The sequence below is a fragment of the Anomaloglossus baeobatrachus genome, chromosome 6 (assembly GCF_048569485.1).
Source record: "Anomaloglossus baeobatrachus isolate aAnoBae1 chromosome 6, aAnoBae1.hap1, whole genome shotgun sequence".
Taxonomy (NCBI): domain Eukaryota; kingdom Metazoa; phylum Chordata; class Amphibia; order Anura; family Aromobatidae; genus Anomaloglossus; species Anomaloglossus baeobatrachus.
In genome coordinates, this window is record NC_134358.1 from 420,728,532 (window position 1) to 420,749,172 (window position 20,641).

Here is a 20,641-nt window from a genome sequence, read left to right on the forward strand (position 1 = left end):
GTTTAGCGAACTTGGATCAATTGCACTCTAAATCTCTCAATATTGGAGGAAGGGGTGCAAAATGGAATGTAACATCTGAACATTACATATTGTTTAAATCAGGTTTTTGTGTTAAAATAGTTATTTTTTGTTTTTTTGTGGCAATTTTTTTTTTCTTCCATGTCACTATCCTTATAAAAATAAAAAACTAAAAAAAAAAAAACAAAAAAACAAAACAGAAAGTCTTGTCAGTTTCACCTGGATACCGGGCTTTTTTTGACTCTAAATTTCTGTTGTTTTAGGAAATCTTTTGTATTGAAGAATCTAATTAACATTTGGAATGGTCATTATAAAGATGAGAAGTAGGATCAGCTCTGTCATTGTAACTAATTATGTATCCTGTGTTATCAGCTGTGCATAGAGGTGTGGCCTATCATTGTAAGCCTACCTTTGATGGTATAGAGCCTACTGTAAACTCTTTGTCACGACTCATGACCCTGTTTTTTAGAGACTAGTAACAGCTTTAATACTGGAGCCTCTCATCTCCATCTGGGACTCTACATTTTAATATTGTTTCGTTTCTCTTGGTGCTCTATCAGTTAATATCAGTTTTGCTGCTAAAAAAATCCCAACGGTTCAGGTCAGCTGCAGCTGCTCTGTAACCATGCTCCTTTGTATTTAAGTAGCAGGGTTTGCAAGCAATCTTTGCTGATTATACAAAATGATTTGCATTTTGGCCGCCTTGGTGAAAGGAGCTGCTGTGGATTCATCCTGAAGTCGAATCTTCTCCATTTTGGTTGTTATTCCCCTGTTTGTGTCACCTATCTTTGTGTTGTATTATTGCAATTGTGGGTATAGTGAGAATTACCTTTCCACTCACTAGCCAGGACCATCATAGGGTCTTTTTAGGGCTTCAGGTTCCTGCTCAGCGACAGGTGGGGAACCTGTATAGGGTCTGGGTAGTAGTGCAGGGGACAGCTGCAAATAAGGGCAGGATGTGGCCATCTACCCTCTCACTAGTGCCAGGGCCCACTGTGGTTATTGTATCCCTGTTGTCCCCCTTGTTTGTGGTGTTGTTGGGGTGTGTTTTGTTGTGCGTCAGACATCTGTTGGTCTGAACGTGTGTGCAATGTCTAAAACTGTGACACTCTTTCTAGACAGTATGTCTAAGAAAAACAATGGCCAGTGAGAAAATTGGAAGATTACTAACTTTAATTTTTATCAAAATACAATAAAAAAATTTACAAAAATGTCTTAATATGTGTAACACAAAAACCTGATTTTAAGAATAGGTCATTTTTTCGTTAAACGTCTCCTTTAAAATGTTTAGTATCAATTTACTTGAGTAGATGTGTCTCTTGTAACGAAGAGCCAAGTTCCACTGTATCATGAAATGGATACACTCATTTTATAAAGCCGCAGAAAATGGATTGTTTTATTGTTTCACAAAGACAGGATACTTTCTATGTCATGTATTTTCTGTTTTCGTGATATAATATGGGGTCATTTGTGTCACATGGTAACCTTGGTTATGATCTTTGCTGCCTTTTTAAGTCTTTTTTCCTTTTTGAGAAACAAACACGAGCTTTCAAAAACAAGTTTTAAACTATCATAAAACTGAAAATGAACAAGTCACAACATCCATCTGTGGTCGACTTTATGATAAAGTTTATGTGATTTAAAGCTTCTGCATCAAATTGATATTTTCTTCCAAGCTAGGTCAACATAAAATACAAATGACATAAAAATAAGCTCTGCTTTTATTCTTCTCGCTTCTGCATTTTAGATGGACAGATGAGAATAGTTGGTGTTGCAATGAAATAAAAGATTATTTGCACACATCACAGGTGCTAAACATAGTCCAAGGTTCCACTTTCAGATTATAATTTTGAGCAAAGAAAGAGTTATAGCAAATACGCCATCGCTATATTCTGAATCCATTCATTTTACTGACACATCTACATCTGAGTGGTTTGAAAAATGATTTACTAAGCCTGTGGTAGAAAACTAAATATTTCTTCAGTTTTTTTTGTTTTTTGTTTAGTTTTTTTTTTTCTTTTCATTTTAGGGCTATAATAGGATTTCTTCAGTTATACCAGCAAATAAAACTGAATGATGAATGCAACGTTACATTAGACACTAATTGTAAACTATTTTTTTAAAACATCTACACAAGAGTCTTCAATACACCCCACCCTCTTTTATGCTGGCAAAGAAATCAAACCATAGATGTCCATAAATTTAGCAATGAGAAATCACACAGTAATAAAGTATTAAACACGCTTACAGAAATGTATTTAATTCTTTTTACAAAAGCCTTTGTTCTTGATGACAGCTTCAGGATGCCTCCTGTATGGAGAAACTAGTCGCATGCATTGCTCAGGTGTGATTTTGGCGCATTGTTCCACACAGTCTTCAAATCCTGATGGATCCTTCTATGAACTCAGAACTTAAGGCCATGTGTGCACTTTGAGTTCAATTCTGCAGCGTGTAAATCACTGCCTGTGCGTCTCAGAACGCAGCCGAAAAAGCTGCTTTCTGAGACACATTTGGCAGAACGAAACGTGCGCACATTCCTGGAGAATTCATGCGTTCTGGATGCTTTTTCTCTGCCATAGACAGAGTGGAAAAAGCATCCAGAACGCACATTTTTGACAGTGCGGTCCCACTCGGCTCTGCAGCATCCCCATTGACTTGCAGCAGAGTCTAGTGGGACCGCACTGTCAAAAAAAGCATGGCTGGCTGCGACACAGTGCCGCGCGATCAGAATGAACTCAGATGAACTTCACCCGACTTCATTGTGATTGCACGGCTATATCGGAAGCTGACAGGAGCGGCAGTAGAACACCGCCGCTCCTTTCCTTTCCATGCAGCAACTGAAGTGAGTAGCGCAATCAGCTGTGCTGTCACTGTGGTTACTCGCGGCCACCGCTCTCAGGTGGAGGACTTCAGCTGTGGCCGCGAGTAACCTGTGCCGCGGCTTGATTTGCGGTCACACGTGAAGGACTCACCTGTGATCGCAAATCCCCTGAGTGACTCTAGTGAGCCAGGCGATCAGCTGTGCTTTCACTCAGGTTACTCGCGGCCACAGCTGCAGTCCTCCACCTGTGAGCGGTGGCCACAAGTAACCACAGTGACAGCACAGCTGATCGCACTACTCACTTCAGTTGCTGCATGGAGCTGACAGGAGCGGCGGTGTTCTACTGCCGCTCCTGTCAGCTTCCGATGTAGCAGAACTGAAAGCATTGTGGGACCTTGCGTAGATTACGTCGAACCTGGAGGTGTTTTTGAGGGGTTATTAAAGTGGTGAAAGAGGGTGTTTTTTTGTCTTTCATTCCAAATAAAGGATTTTTTGGATGTGTGTGTTTATTTTCTTTAACTTCCAGGTTAATCATGGAAGGTATCTCGGGGAGACGCCTGCCATGATTAACCTTGGACTTAGTGGCAGCTATGGGCTGCTGCCATTAACTCCTTATTACCCCATTTGCCACCGCACCAGGGCAATTCGGGATAAGCCAGGTAAAGTCCCGGAACTGTCGCATCTAATGGATGAGGCAATTCTGGGCGGCTGCTGGCTGATATTGTTAGGCTGGGGGGCTCCCCATAACGTGGAACTCCCCATCCTGAGAATACCAGCCTTCAGCCGTGTGGCTTTACCCTGGCTGGTATCCAAATTGGTGGGACCACACGTCATTTTTTTTTCAATTAATTATTTTATTTTTTTTACTGCTCAATATAGACACGCCCACCGGCGGCTGTGATTAGTTGCAGTGAGACAGCTGTCACTCAGCATGGAGCGTGTCTGACTGCAGCCAATAATAGGCCACCACAGTGTGAATGCCGCGCCGGTGATCGTGGATCGGTGAGTATGAGAGAGGGGGTGGGAGGCAGAGACCGACATGGACAGAGAGAGAGATAGAGACATAGAGAGAGAGACACCGACCGAGAGAGAGAGAGATAGAGACATAGAGATAGAGAGAGACCAACCGACAGAGAGAGAAAGACGAAAGACCTGAATTTGTTATGTTAAAAAAACATGCAGATCGCAACAATAATGCAGTGCAAACGCACTGCTTAACATTTTGACAGCGATTTTCTACAACTCATTGATTTCAATGGGTGTAGAATGCAGCCAAAATGGCAAAAGCAATTCACATGTTACTTCTTCAAACACATGGGTTTTTGACAATTTTTTTACAATCAAAACGCTGCGTTTCAAAAAGCATAGTGCGCACAGGTTTTGCATGAATCTCATAGACTTTGCTGGGGAATCAGAAAGCATGCATTTTGTCAATGACACACTGCAGTTGTAAACGCAGCCAAAACGCAGAAAAAAAAAGCAAAGTGCGTACATAGCCTTAGTTCCTCAAAACAAATTCTATTGGATTGAGGTCAGGTGATTGGCTGCACCATCTTAGCAGCTTTGTTTTGTTTCTCTGAAACCAGTTGAGAGTTTCCTTGGCTGAGCGTTTGGGATCATTGTTTTTATGAAATGTTCACCCTTGTTTCATCTTCATCATCATAGTAGATGGCAGCAGGTTTGTATCAAGAATGTCTTGGTACGTTTGTTCATTCATCCTTCCTTCAATGTCATGAAGTTTTACAGTACCATATGCCAAGAAAGCCCCCACACCATGATGTTACCACCTCCAAACTTCACTGGTGGTGTGGTTTTTGGGGGGTGGTATGCAGTGGCTTTTGACCTCTAAAAAAGTGTGTATTATGGAATCAAAATATTTCAATTTGGTGTCATCGACTAGACTGTACGCTCCACGTATTTAAAAGTCTTGTCTACTGTAAATGTTGTTGAGCAAACTTTTAATGTTCTTGAGCATGTTTTTGTTCAGCAATAGACTGTTTTGTAGTGAGCGTGCATACATGCCATGGAGAATCAGTTTATTACTTATTGTTTTCTTTGAAACAATTGTACATCAGGTCATTCTGTAGCTCTCCCCAGGAGGTTCTTAGCTCTTCTACAACTGTTCTCATAAGTTTTTTACTTCTCCATCTGAAATCATGTGGGGACCACCTGGTCCTGGCCACATTATGGTGAAATGATGTTCTTTCCACATCAGAATTATGACCCCATTAGTGCTCAAATGGAATCAGCATGTTTTGCAACTAGTTTGCGAAGGTCTTGAGATAGCTCACTGGTTTTACCCATCATGAGATGTTTCTTGTTTGGACCCTTTTTAATGAGTCACCTTTTTAGAGGCCAACACTTGAACCAGCTGATAGTATTTTTTTACCAAGTGACAGGATTGCTTTCTAATTATTGATAAATTTTAGCTGGTGTCATAACTTTCCATGGCTTATTGCACCTCTCTTTCTTCATGTGTTCAATACTTTTTCCCTGTGTAATTTCTCATTATTACATATAACTTAATATGAATATCTATGGTTTGAGTTATTTGCCTGTGTGGATTGGATGGGTTGTTACCAACATCTGGTGAGAAATTCATGTCATTAGCACCTTTACAAATATAATAACTTCGAAAATTGGTGATAAGTTCAATACTTATTCCACCAGCTGTATATATCTCTATATATACAGCTGAAACCAGAAGCTTACATACACTATCTAAAAACACACATCTGCATGTTTTTCTCACTATCTTACATGTCATCAGAAGAAATATTGTCTGTTTTAGGTCAATTAGGATTACTAAAAATATTTATATTCTTCAAATACCAGAGTAATGAGAGAGAGAAAGTTTTAAGGCATTTTTCCTACTTTCTGCAAACTCAAAGTTTACATACATTTCATTAGTATTTGTACCATTACCCTTAAACTGTATGATTTGGGTCAAACATTTTGGATATTCTTCCTCAAGATTCTCACAATAGTTGGTAGGAATTTGGGTCCATTCCTCCTGACAGAACTGGTGTAGCTGAGCCATATTTGTAGGTCGCTTTGGTCGCACCTGCCTTTTCAGCTTTGTCCATAAATTTTCAATAGGATTGAGATTAGGGTTTTGTTATGGCCACTCCAAAACATTGACTTTATTATCCTTAAGCCACTTTGTAACCAGCTTGGCAGTATGCTTTGGTTCATTGTCCATTTGGAAGACCCATTTCCATCCAAGCTTTAAATTCCTGGCTGATGTCTTGAGATGCTGCTTCAGTATTGCCACGTAATTTTCTTTCCTCATGATGCCATCTATTTTGCTAAGTGCACCAGATCTTCCTGCAGCAAAATAACCCCACAACATGATGCTGCTAACCCCATGTTTCACAGTTGGGATGATGTTCTTAGGCTTCATAGCTTCTCCCTTGTTCCTCCAAATGTAACGATGGTCATTATGGCCAAATAGTTTAATTCTAATTTTGTCAGACCACAGGACAAGTCTCCAAAAATTAAAGTATTTGTTCCTGTGTGCAGTTACAAGCATTAAAGTGGCTTTTTATATTTGTTTGGATTAATGGCTTTTTCCTGGCAGAGTGACCTTTCAGCCCATGTTTATACAGTACTCATTTTACTGTGAATAATGACACAATCTTACCACTTTCCGCCAGCCTCATCACAAAGTCTTTTGCCTTTGTTCTTGGGTTGATATTCCCACATTCATCTCTGGTGCACAGAACCGATCTCTTTCCTGAGTGGTATGATGGTGGGACATTCCCATCTTGTTTGTACTTGCGTATAATTTTTTGTATAGATGAACGAGGCACCTTCACTTATCTGGAAATTGCACCCCAGGCTGAACCAGACTTGTGCAAGTCCACAATTCTCTTCCTGAGATCTTGGCTGATTTCTTTTGACTTTCCCACGATGCTACAAAAAGAAGCAATGTGTTTCAGGTGTGCATTAAACTACATCCACAAGTGTGTCTCTAACTCAAATGTTGTCAATAAACCTATCAGAAGCTTCAAAATACACAACATCATCATATGAGTTGTCCCTTATTGTTTATAGGCATCGTACTCTTAAGAGGGCTTTACACACTACGATATCATTGCCGATATTGCTAGTGTGCGTACCCGCCCCCATCGTTTGTGCGACATGGGCATATCGCTGCCCGTCGCGCACAAAATCGAGCGCATCCGTCACACGGACTTACCTGCCCTGTGACGTCGCTCTGGCCGGCGATCCATAAGGGGGCTTGTCGTGCGGCATCACAGCGACATCACATGGCAGGCGTCCAATAGAAGTGGAGGGGCGTCCAATAGAAGTGGAGGGGCACCTCCTTCCTTCCGCATAGCCGGTGGAGGCAGGTAAGGAGATGTTTCTCGCTCCTGCGGTGTCACACATAGCGATGTGTGCTGCCGCAGGAACGAGGAACAACATCGCTAATGAGTGTTAAACGATTTTTGTTTTTAGGACGACCTCTCCACGGTAAACGATTTTGGCCGCTTTTTTGATCATTTTAGGTCGCACAAGAGGGTCACACGCTGCGATATCGTTAATGACGCCGGATGTGCATCACTAACGGCGTGACCCAGACGATAAAACATTAATGATATCGTAGCGTGTAAAGACCCCTTTGGTGTATGTAAACTTTTGACTTTGCAGAAAGTAATAAAAATGTCTTAAAACATTCTCTTGCTCGCTCTCTCTCATTATTCTGGCATTTGGCAAATATAAATAATCTTGGTATCTTATTGACTTAAAACGGGAAAGGTTTATTCTTATTTCATGTCCGATAGTGAGAAAAACATGCATGTGTGTCTTTTTAGATTCTGTATGTAAACTTCTGGTTTCAACTGTGTGTATATACAGTATCTAAATATAAATAAATAAATATATATATATTTATATATACACAGTCATGCTCGAAAGTGTTGGCACCCTTGACATTGTTCCAGGAAATGAAGTATTTCTCCCAGAAAATTATTGCAATTACACATATTTTGATATACACATGTTTATTTCCTTTGTGTGTATTGTGACAACCCAAAAAAATATGGAAAAAAGGCGAATTGGACATAATTTGATTCAAAACTTCAAAAATGGGCCAAACAAAACTCTTGGCACACTCAAATAAATTTTTAGTTACACACCTTTTGGAATAAGTAACTGCAATCAATCGCTTCCTATAATCATTAACAAGCTTCTTACACCACTCAACTGCAGTTTTGGACCACTCTTCTTTTGCAAACTGCTGTAGGTCTCTCATATTTGAAGGCGCTTTCTCCCAACAGCAATTTTAAGATCTCTCTACAGGGATTCAATGAGATTTAGTTCTGGACTCATTGCTTCCACTTCAGAACTCTCCAGTGCTTTGTTTCCATTCATTTCTGTGTGGTTCTTGAAGTTTGTTTGGGGTCATTGTCCTGCTGGAAGACCCATGACCTAGGAAACAAACCCAGCTTTCTGACACTGGACACTACATTGCAACCCAAAATCGTTTGGTGCTCTTCAGATTTCATGATGTCTTGCACACAGCCAAGGCCCCCTGTGCCAGAGGCAGCAAAATGACCCCAAAACATCTTTGAACCTTCACCATATTTGACTGTACGTACTGAGTTCTTTTCTTCATCATTCCATCTTCAGTAAACAGTACAATGTCGTGCTTTACCAAAAAAAGCTCTGTCTTAAGGCCCCGTCACACGCAACGACGTATCTAATGATATATAGCCGGGGTCACGGATTCCGTGACGCACATCTGGCATCGTCAGCGACGTCGTTGCATGTGACACCAACGAGCGGCCGTTAACGATGGAAAATACTCACCAAATCGTCCATCGTTAACACGTCATTCATTTTCCAAAAATCGTTGATTGTTGAGGACGCAGGTTGTTTGTCGTTCCCGAGGCAACACACATCGCTATGTGTAACACCTTGGGAACAATGAACTACAGCTTACCTGCGGCCGCCAGCAATGAGGAAGGAGGTGGGTGGGATGTTACGGCCGCTCATCTCCGCCCCTCCGCTTCTATTGGGCGACCGCTTAGTGACGCCGCTGTGACGCCGCACGAACCGCCCCCTTAGAAAGGAGGCGGTTCGCCGGCAACAGCGACGTCGCTAGGCAGGTAAGTCCGTGTGATGGCTCCTAACGATATTGTGCGCCACGGGCAGCGATTTGCCCGTGACGCACACATGATGGGGGCGGGTACGTTCGCTAGCAATATCGCTAGCGATATCGCTGCATGTGATGGGGCCTTTAGACTCTTCTACACTCAAGACTATGTTCCAGAAGGATTTTAGTTTACTCACAAAGATTTTGGCAAATTTTAGTCTACATTTGTTTTGTCTTTGTATCAGCAGTGGGGTCCTCCTGCCATAGTGTGTAATTTAATTCAAATGTTGACAGATAGTTTGTACTGACATTGATGCACTCAAAGCCTGCAGAACAGCTTGAATTTCTTTAAATCATGATTAGAGTTGCTTCTGCACCATCTAGATTATCCTGCATTGCAACCTTTCATCAATTTTTCTCTGTCATCCACGTCCAGGGATATTAGCTACAGTGCCATCGGTTGTAAACATCTTCCTTATATTGCACCGCATTGACAAAAAAACATCAACACATGTCTGGAGTTGGACTTGTAAAATTGAGATTATTGATATTTTTCAACAATTTTGGTTCTCAGAGCCTCAGACAGTCTCTTCTCCTCTTTATGTTCTCCATGATTGGCGTTTTACAAACAAACACAGAATGCACAGATTGAGTGAACTTCTCCAGGAGTTTCAGGTGTGATTTTAAGATGCTCACACCTGTTACTTGCCACTTATGGGTTTGAACGATCATCACATGCTTGAAGCAAAGTAGTTTACCAAGAATTTTAGAAAGATGGCAACAATTTTGTCCAGCCCATTTTTGGGGTTTTGTATGAAATTATGTACAATTTACTTTGTCTTCTCTGGTTTTTTTTTGTGTTTTCCAGTACACACAAAGGAAATAAACATGCGTATAACAAAACATGTGTAATTGTAATAATTTTATTGGAGAAATACTTCATTTACTGTAACAATTTCAAGGGTGCCAACACTTTCGATCATGACTGTATATATAAAATGATTGAGCATATAGTTAACTAGTGTTATGAACTAAGCCTACCTACAAATAATTGTGAACTAATATGCTGAACTGTTATACAATAACTGATAAATTATAAAATGTATTCTATATAAAGTCTTCCCTAATCAACAGCTATATGGCAGACCAGTTTACAAGAAGAACTAGCTCGTCATAACTTTTAATAAAAATATATTATTAGTAAGTTAATAAATTGAATGTACAGTGCCTACAAGTAGTATTCAACCCCCTGCAGATTTAGCAGGTTTACACATTCGGAATTAACTTGGCATTGTGACATTTGGACTGTAGATCAGCCTGGAAGTGTGAAATGCACTGCAGCAAAAAAGAATGTTATTTCTTTTTCTTTTTTTTTTTTTTTAAATTGTGAAAAGTTTATTCAGAGGGTCATTTATTATTCAACCCCTCAAACCACCAGAATTCTGTTTGGTTCCCCTAAAGTATTAAGAAGTATTTCAGGCACAAAGAACAATGAGCTTCACATGTTTGGATTAATTATCTATTTTTCCAGCCTTTTCTGACAAATTAAGACCCTCCCCAAACTTGTGAACAGCACTCATACTTGGTCAACATGGGAAAGACAAAAGAGCATTCCAAGGCCATCAGAGACAAGATCGTGGAGGGTCACAAGGCTGGCAAGGGGTACAAAACCCTTTCCAAGGAGTTGGGCCTACCTGTCTCCACTGTTGGGAGCATCATCCGGAAGTGGAAGGCTTATGGAACTACTGTTAGCCTTCCACGGCCTGGACAGCCTTTGAAAGTTTCCACCCGTGCTGAGGCCAGGCTTGTCCGAAGAGTCAAGGCTAACCCAAGGACAACAAGGAAGAAGCTCCGGGAAGATCTCATGGCAGTGGGGACATTGGTTTCAATCAATGCCATAAGTAACGTACTCCACCGCAATGGTCTCCGTTCCAGACGAGCCCGTAAGGTACCTTTACTTTCAAATCGTCATGTCAAGGCTCGTCTACAGTTTGCTCATGATCACTTGGAGGACTCTGAGACAGACTGGTTCAAGGTTCTCTGGTCTGATGAGACCAAGATCTAGATCTTTGGTGCCAACCACACACGTGACGTTTGGAGACTGGATGGCACTGCATACGACCCCAAGAATACCATCCCTACAGTCAAGCATGGTGGTGGTAGCATCATGCTGTGGGGCTGTTTCTCAGCCAAGGGGCCTGGCCATCTGGTCCGCATCCATAGGAAGATGGATAGCACGGCCTACCTGGAGATTTTGGCCAAGAACCTCCACTCCTCCATCAAGGATCTTAAGATGGGTCGTCATTTCATCTTCCAACAAGACAATGACCCAAAGCACACAGCCAAGAAAACCAAGGCCTGGTTCAAGAGGGAAAAAATCAAGGTGTTGCAGTGGCCTAGTCAGTCTCCTGACCTCAACCCAATTGAAAACTTGTGGAAGGAGCTCAAGATTAAAGTCCACATGAGACACCCAAAGAACCTAGATAACTTGGAGAAGATCTGCATGGAGGAGTGGGCCAAGATAACTCCAGAGACCTGTGCCGGCCTGATCAGGTCTTATAAAAGACTATTATTAGCTGTAATTGCAAACAAGGGTTATTCCACAAAATATTAAATCTAGGGGTTGAATAATAATTGACCCACACTTTTATGTTGAAAATTTATTAAAATTTAACTGAGCAACATAACTTGTTGGTTTGTAAGATTTATGCATCTGTTAATAAATCCTGCTCTTGTTTGAAGTTTGCAGGCTCTAACTTATTTGCATCTTATAAAACCTGCTAAATCTGCAGGGGGTTGAATACTACTTGTAGGCACTGTATATGGATGTGTTGCTGTCAAACGTCTCATGGCTATAATGTGACATTTTTTGTCTGTTCTTCAATTTTCAGAAAATTATTGGAATGCTGTCTCCTTTATTGCACCCAACTCCTTTCTCCACTTCTCTACATTTCAAGGAGAGACCAGCGCTGACATCTCTTTCTACTTTAAAACTTCTGCCCCTGATGGAGTTTTTGTTGAAAATAGAGGAAATACTGACTTTATAAAGATCGAGTTGAAATGTAAGTTGGATTATATGAGATATATGCTGAGCTATTATTTGACATTTCTGTTTATCTAAAGCAAACTAAATTTGTAATTTTTATCAAATGCAGCATAAAATAGCAGCAGATCTATTATTGACTGGGACTAGTTTTTTTTTTTTACTTTGGGCCTAAGAACAAATAGTTACTAACTACCCACTTGTTATGCCCAGCATTGTTCTCAGCTGGCACAGAGTAGTCATAGACCACTCCGGCTGGTGATTCTCCATCTTCAACTGTCATTAGATTGATGGAGTAGCAGCTTTCTCTTCCACTCTGCTGGTGGGACGTGACTGCTGATGTCATGATGATTGACAGCTGGCTCCCCTCTGTCTAACTGCGGGGAACTGGCTGTCAATTAATATGACGTTAGCAGGAAAGGCTAGTCAACAGAGCAGCCCAGAAGAGAAAGAGCTGACATATTGACAAGAAGAACCAGAATTGCTGGCAAAAGTGGTCCGTGATGGTTCTGAGCCAGCCCCTGGTAGAACAAACCGGTAGGTATCAACGCCATGGCTACTCCATGGTCTGCACTGACACATACGGAGGAGATGTCACCGTTCCACCAGCAGCAAGACCATAGTGGTCAATGATTGACTGCAGCAATAAGATGATGTCACAGCTTCTTGTCAGAAAAGCAACTGTTGTGGCGCTGCTCAGATCATCTGAGCTGCTGATGAAACAGTGATATCTCCCTTTTCTGTATCAATGCAGACCATGGAATGGCCTGCGTAGGATCCATTTGGGTGCCAGTAGGTGATCACTCACTTTGTTATTTTCTACAGCACTTAAGTTGATGTGGAACTTTTCTTTTTGCCCGGACAACTCCTTTAACCTTTGTATAGCCTATAAATAATTAATTAGGGAGAACAGATTCCCAAGTTTCTTGGTTTAACTTCAAATCACATGTCTTTTTTTATCGTATCTGTCACATTTAACCACGTTCTTCATTCATTCATCACCTTCCAAGATCATATGTATTCACTAGTCGTATGTCATTTTATCTGAAGAAATTTAGATAATGACCTCTTTCTTGCTCCAACTTTTCCTTAGGATAGGTCATCAATGTCTGATCCGACACCCGGCACCCCTGCCGATCAGCTGTACCAAGCAGCAAGCGGCTGGTAATACTAAGTTCTGGAGAAGGCACTGTCTTCTGATAGTGGCCATGGTCGGGTATTGCACATCCACCTCCTATTGATTTGACCGGGAGGCGGATCTGGAGTAGCTGGCTACAGCTGCTATCAGTTGATGGGGCAGTTCCGGAACTGAGTCTTTCTGGCCGCCTGCTACCCCCACCAGCACTGAAAATGGCTTATCAACTGGGGTGCTGGATGTCGGACCCCGGCTGATCATGGCCTAAAGATAGGCCTTCAATGTAAAAGTAGTGGACAACCTCTTTAACTTTTAATCTCATGTTTATACCCTGTTCCTGTATATAAGTTTAAGTGGTACTTTGTATGTACTTCTTTTGTCCACAAATACTGAATCTATGAGCATGTATATATACAACGTCTTGAAAAATAACAGTAACATTATAGGTCACCCATCATGTGTCAATGATCCTTAAGCTTCCATAGGAGCATGAAAAAAATAACACTTCTCAAGTACAAATTCTTCTTTAATGACACCATCTTTATTGATAACGACACATTAAAAAAAATCAGAGAACCAGTAAACTACTCCAGCTTTATATAAAAAGGGGGAGGAAGATCCTAGGTCATTGTGAGCTTCAGCACATAACCCAGGAGCTTTCTCCATGATTTTTCCGATCAAGTTGGAGTGGTATGTTTCTGTTTGCTGCTTCTTTGAAATTTTAATGTATTGCTAACAGAAAAAAAGAAGTATTTGTGCTGGATCAAAGTTTTTTTTATTTCTTGTATACTTTCATATGTCAATGTAAGTTAAAAATAGCCCAATCTTCAAGTCCGATAGCCACTCTCCATTTTTAGCTAAAGGATTTAGTCATCATAATGCTAGGTCAGTTGTAATTTCTTACAGAAAAAAATGACTACGATTTATAAATGTAATAAATTATCGTTTTCGAATGAAAAAGGTAATAGCAATTTAACTATAAATAATAATATCCTTTATTTCTTCTAAATTCACCACAATGTGTCATTTCTACATGGTCTAAATAAACTAAAACCCACACGTATACACAGAAACTGCAATTCTGCTGAGTGTCAGATGATGAGGTGATTGAATCTGTATTACTCGGAATCTTCATGACAGTGATGTGTGAACTGAACTCACTGTTCCCTCCGTTAGTATCCTGCATGGCTTTTAGAGATAAGAGTATAAAATGGAGAGGCATGGAAGGGACCTGTGACAAGTCTTTATTAGTTACAAACCAATGAAATTCTAGATGTGACTGCTGAGAATTCCTTCCCTCTTATCATATTTTAGGCAGTAAAAATGAAAAAAAAATACATAACTATAGAGAAGCAGAGAAATTGCACTGCACAATAATACATTTGTATTTAAGCATTACTGCTTGGCTGATTTATAGAAAAATCCATGAAATTATTTTATTATTTGCGTAAAGACCTCAATACATAGAGCTATTCTAGATTCCTGCAAGGGAAAATAAACATATGAATAAATTATACATCTCAGAAAATTACTGAATTGAATCCATTGTGGATTGGAATTTTACCCTCCGGGGCGATAGAGCCCTCCATGAACCCCTTTTAGGCAATGCTTTTTATATTACATGGAGCTTATCAAATATGTAGCTTGAAGCTCTTGGATCCAACTATCTAAGCAGAAAACAATTGTAAAATATATCTGCAATGGAAACATTTGGAGAGATGACTCTGAAGATCATGATGACATACCACCTTTATACAGCCCACATATGAATCGTATACAAAGAGTAGGTTCTTCATGAATACCAGCTCCCTTCCAGCAACCATCCCCAAAAACTAAAGTACTTTAACTTAGCATAGAATAACTTATTGGCATAAGCAAACTGAGACTTAATGTCAAGGCAGGATCGAGGGGATTCCTGGGGATCAACGCAACACAAACGAAGGAAACAATACAACAGAAGGCCCTGGTGCTAGGGAGAGGGGAGAGGGGTCACCTCCCTAATGTCGATAAATGGGTCCTTCACCCAGTGTGCCATCACATGGCTAGACCCTTGCTGGTACTGAAATCACTCTGTCTAGTGAAGGCTATCGAGATGCTAGTCTCGCCACTGAAATAAGACAACATGAGAAAGGTAAGACAAACAGGTGGGGGAAGACAATAAAACACTCCACAGCTTCTCCAGCAGGAACTTCTCAGCTGCAAGAGAAGCGACAACTCAGCTCCTCCAGAGACAAGCTCCTACAAAGTGGATAGCATAGATATGAACTATAGCTGGCATAGAGAAGAGTGAGCAGTGGATGATTATAGCAGAAAGGAGTGGGTGCAGCTGAGATTACAACTACCTATTAGATTGAAGCAGGATAGAAAAGAACCTTAACCCTGTCAGCGCCGCATGGAATTAAAAAAGCTCCAACTCAGTAAAAAACGACAAGCGGGCATTAAAGAGGATATGCGATCAATGCAATCAATTATTCCCTGTGACCTTCTGGTCCCAGATCCCCCTGAGATCAGATCAGGCTGTGACACACTCATGACACTTAACCCCTAACCTGTCATGTGTTTGTTCCCACTCAATGGATGTCTTCCAGGTTATGCATCTTGCTCAGGGCCAAAGCAGCAATGGTATTGGTCTTCCTGGAAACCTGCATGCAGAATTCATAGTAGAAAAATTCAGTTATAGTATTGTCCATAATCTGTTTGCATGTGGTGAATTAGTTCCTAAACAGTTTTTTGCAGTCATGATATAATTTTGGTATTTTATGACTAAAACTGTATATCTATTACCAATGCTCAATAAATAACCTAAGACTGTTGTTGTATTTCTTCATTCAGCAAATACTGAAGTGTCATTTTCATTTGACGTTGGCAATGGTCCAGTAGAGCTGATTGTTGGCACTGCCACTCCACTAAATGATGACCAGTGGCATCGAGTGAGAGCAGAAAGGAATATTAAGGAAGCCAGACTGCAGGTTGATCAGCGTCCACCTCAAATACGAAAGGCTCCTACTCATGGCCACACAAGACTTGAACTCACCAGTCAGTTCTATGTTGGTAAGAACAAAATTCAGTGGATACCTGATGATATATACATTTATGTTGTTCATTTTGTTAGTCGCAGTGGTCAGGTGACTGGAAGAGCAAGTAATAGGATGTTTCTTTGATGATACGCTCTTCTAGAAAGCCAACTACAGGCTATGATGGTGCTGTGACTTCATGAACAGAACAGTGACAGCTTCTGAAGCCAGCACAGACCTCTGGAGAATCCAGTACTAGATCCATGTGGGTGCTGGAATGCAAGTATTCCTTAATTTATTATATTTACTCAATCTATGCCTCAGAAAAAAAATATTTTTCTGTTGGACAATGAGTTTAAAAATCAGCAACAACAGGCTTGGCAAAACAGGTGCCTTAATGGGTTATTTTGGTTATGGTAGGCCATAACTATTTAATCACTAGAGGTCTGAGCTCTGGGACCATCACCAATTACCAAAAAGGAGGATTTGAGCCCCTCATTTGAAAAGAGGACTTTATTACTTTCTTGCTTCTATTTAAATATCATGGTACTGATAGAGATAGCTCAGCACTACTCTCTCCAGAAGTTCCATAGAGATTGAATTGACTGGGGGCATAATTATCTATTCTGAAGGTAAGTGATAATTTCATATATTGTGAATACCCCTTTAGTCTGTTTGCAATGGTGATGAGGCTGAGGTCCCTTTTTTATCAGGCATCTGAATGACCTCTTAATGAAGGCCATCTGACTGACCACTAAATGAAGCATCAACTTCTGTGGAAACCAGGGGGTTTCCTAGAGCTGGATTAGTGCACATACTGACTTGCAGAAGAACAGGAGGTTTTCAGAGGAGCAGAGAGGTTGTAAGGGGGTGTAAAGGTCCAGTCACACTAAGCAACTTACCAGCGATCCCAACAACGATAGGGATCGCTGGTAAGTTGCTAGGAGGTTGCTGGTGAGCTGTCACACTGCGACGCTCCAGCGATCCCACCAGCAACCTGACCTGGCAGGGATCGCTGGAGCGTGGCTACACGAGTTGCTGGTGAGCTCACCAGCAACCAGTGACCAGCCCCCAGTCTCCTAGTTACAGCACACATCAGGTTAATTAACCCGATGTGTGCTGCAGCTAAATGTGCACAGAGCAGGGAGCAGCGCACACTGAGCGCTGGCTCCTTGCTCTCCTAGTTACAGCACACATCGGGTTAATTGCCTGATGTGTCCTGCAGCTAAATGTGCACAGAGCAGGGAGCAGCGCACACTGCTTAGTGCTGGCTCCTTGCTCTCCTAGTTACAGCACACATCGGGTTAATTACCTGATGTGTGCTGCAGCTACATGTGCACAGAGCAGGAGCCGGCACTGACAGTGAGAGTGGAGGAGGCTGGTATCAAAGGTAAATATCGGGTAACCAAGGACAGGGCTTCTTGGTTACCCGATGTTTACATTAGTTACCAGCCTCTGCAGAAGCCGGCTCCTGCTGCCTGCACATTTAGTTGTTGCTGTCTCGCTGTCACACACAGCGATCTGTGCTTCACAGCAGGACATCAACAACTAAAAAATGGCCCAGGACATTCAGCAACAACCAACGACCTCACAGCAGGGGCCAGGTTGTTGCTGGATGTCACACACAGCAACATCGCTAGCAACGTCACAAAAGTTGTTCGTTACCAGCGATGTTGCTAGCGATGTTGCTTAGTGTGACGGGGCCTTAAGGCTCGGCCACCCCCTACCTGCAAATCCACTGTGTATGAAAAGCAATGTTTAAAGTTCATGTTATGATGTAATGTGTTTAAACGGCTACTAGGTGGCCACAATGTGTAAGCTGCTTCCCTGGTGCTCCCAGGCTAGAGGAAGTAAGTGAAGGGGAGGGGCTTAATTTGAAAAATAACAGTTAAGACGTCAGTTAGGTTGAGTAGAGTTCCTGCGGGAGAGAAGCAGACAGCGTCTATGAGAGACGTGGTGTAGGAGAACCCCAATAACTATAATTTGGCGTGACATTCTGGGTTGAATCCGGGTGCCGGACACGCAGTGTGGCCCGGGTGGTGGCCTTTCCTGGCAGATACCTAACAAGCCCCCTCAGTCAGCAGAAGGTCATTGGGCTCTTGAGAAGAGAGTAGGTCCTGACGGGCCAAAAAGACTATTGTTTCTGTCGTAAATAATGAAGCTGAAGGAGAAGATGAGGAGCTTAGGGACCCCAATGGGAGCTCGAGTACCAGGGAAGCAGATGACCAGCAAAATGTATGAATTATCCTTCGCCAATGGTAACCCGTATTTGAAGTTGACAAATAAAGAAGCTTAGTTGAAAGAACCTGTGACAGTGTCAGCGGTTGTGATGCATGAAGAAAAAGTATGCTTATTAATGTATTGCATTAATGTGGCGGTTGGGGTGCAGAGAAAGAACACTGGGCTGCGCTGTAGCCAAACAGAAGGCTCTGCCACGACTAACAAAGTCCCTTTAACAAGGTTACAGAAGAATAGGAGGTTTTAGAGGAGCACAGAGTGCACAGAAGAATAGGAGGCTTTCAGAGAAGCACAGAGGCCACAGAAGACTAGGAGGCTTTCAGAGGAGCACAGAGGCCACAGAAGAATAGGAGGCTTTCAGAGGAGCAAAGAGGTCACAGAAGAATAGAATGCTGTCAGAGGAGCACAGAGGCCACAGAAAAATAGGAGGCTTTTAGAGGAGCAGAGAGGCCACAGAAGAATAGGAGGATTCAGAGGAGTACAGAGGCCACAGAAGAATTGGAGGCTTTCAGAGGAGCGGGGAAGCCACAGCAGGGGATTCAGTTTCCCAGAAATCCAGTGAAGCTACCCCCCAGGATTGAGATCAGCATTGAGGAGCAAAGTTAGAAGAGAAAAACATTTATGTGTGTAGTGGAAGCCACATTTACCAGAACATGCCCCCATGATGACTCCAATCATGCAAAACAAATCTAAGAAAAAAAGGGGAGCGCTGGCCATGCAGTTACTCTGCTTGTAATGCAGGTCTATGGGAATTATCTAAACACTTGGGCGATATGGATTTGTCATAAATATCAATTTGAAGTACACGCTTATGTACCATCCCCGTGTCAGCAGCCGGGACTGCTGCTCGGATCTGGATTTGCGGTGGCTCGAGGGGTCTCCGGACCCGGGGGTCGTGCGGTCACTCAAAACAAAAAGGGAGTATTTACAGGGGAGTTGTATGTGTACAGTTCGTGATGCCATCCACAGTGTGTGGTAAGGTGGAGTACCACCGCTGCCGTTGGGAGCACCCGGTGGCGATGGGATGGCAGCCAGGTGTTTAACCCCTCCGTGGGAAGTGGGGAATGCTCAGGGGCTCGGTGATGGTGGCGAAGGGATACTGTTGGGGAGGTAAGGGGTACTGCGTACTCACTTAGTCCAATAACGCTGACACCGACAACTTGTAAACCAAAGTTCTGAGCACCGCTGCTCAGGGAGGCAGCACGCCTGGATCCCATGCCTGTTGGTGTTGCTTGTTAGCCTGTGACCTTTTCCTTGGCACCTTTCTACTGTTTGGGCGCTGTAGTGTAGAACTAGTCGGATACCGCTCACCCGTATGGCTAACGGAGTGAGCTTGCTCTCAGGGTTCACGCTTGGGATTTTCTGGACTGTGTATTGAGAAAGTCCTATCCCCCTCGTTGCGCTAGTACCCCGATTTTGGAGCGGGTGGAGAACGAATCTTGAAGGTTCCGTCTTCCTCGGGTGAATTACCAGGACGCTTGAAGCTACTTCCCAGCCTAGGGTCCACATACCCTGTCATGCCCTGGCCGCTGCCTGGAGATGGCACAAGGCCGCCGGCTGCCCTCCTCGGCAGTTCCGTGCCCCTTGTCACGATCCCCTGTGACCAGGGTTCCAGCTCCTACCAGGCCCAGACCAACGTCTGTCACCTAGTATTCTCAAGGAGCCCAGCTCCTAACCTCCTCCAACCGACTTGTGACCTCTCCTCACGAGAGTCACTACTGAACCCACTCATGACCTCTCCTCTTGAGAGTCACTGCTCAACTGACTGCTCCTGACACTCCTGACCCTCCCAAACAAACCCACCAATTGGGCAGCACTATTACCTTCAGGCTACCCAATGGTGTGTCTGGTGGGTGTGGTGCAGAGTGTTCCTAGTATTTTTGATTGACTGGTTCTTAGCAACACCAAAGGTCAGGGACCCGTAACCAAGGAGAATGTGGATACTGTGCAGAAGGGCAGATTGCACAATACCCTGTGACGACCTGATAGGCCAGGGCGTCACACTTAAGGCCCCGTCACACTAAGCAACATCGCTAGCAACATCGCTGCTAACAAACAACTTTTGTGACGTTGCTAGCGATGTTGCTGTGTGTGACATCCAGCAACAACCTGGCCCCTGCTGTGAGGTCGTTGGTTGTTGCTGAATGTCCTGGGCCATTTTTTAGTTGTTGCTGTCCCGCTGTGAAGCACAGATCGCTGTGTGTGACAGCGAGACAGCAACAACTAAATGTGCAGGCAACAGGAGCCGGCTTCTGCGGAGGCTGGTAACCAC

General features: G+C 42.7%; 1 protein-coding gene across 1 annotated transcript in view; it reads left to right on the forward strand.

The window, feature by feature from the left end:
* Positions 1-20,641, forward strand: part of CNTNAP2 (contactin associated protein 2) — a 2,823,191-nt gene that overhangs the window by 2,648,010 nt on the left and 154,540 nt on the right. Inside the window, exons 16-17 of the mRNA XM_075315157.1 lie at positions 11,831-12,001; positions 15,950-16,168. Coding sequence (XP_075171272.1) covers positions 11,831-12,001; positions 15,950-16,168 — 390 coding nt within the window. The remainder of the gene's footprint in view (positions 1-11,830; positions 12,002-15,949; positions 16,169-20,641) is intronic.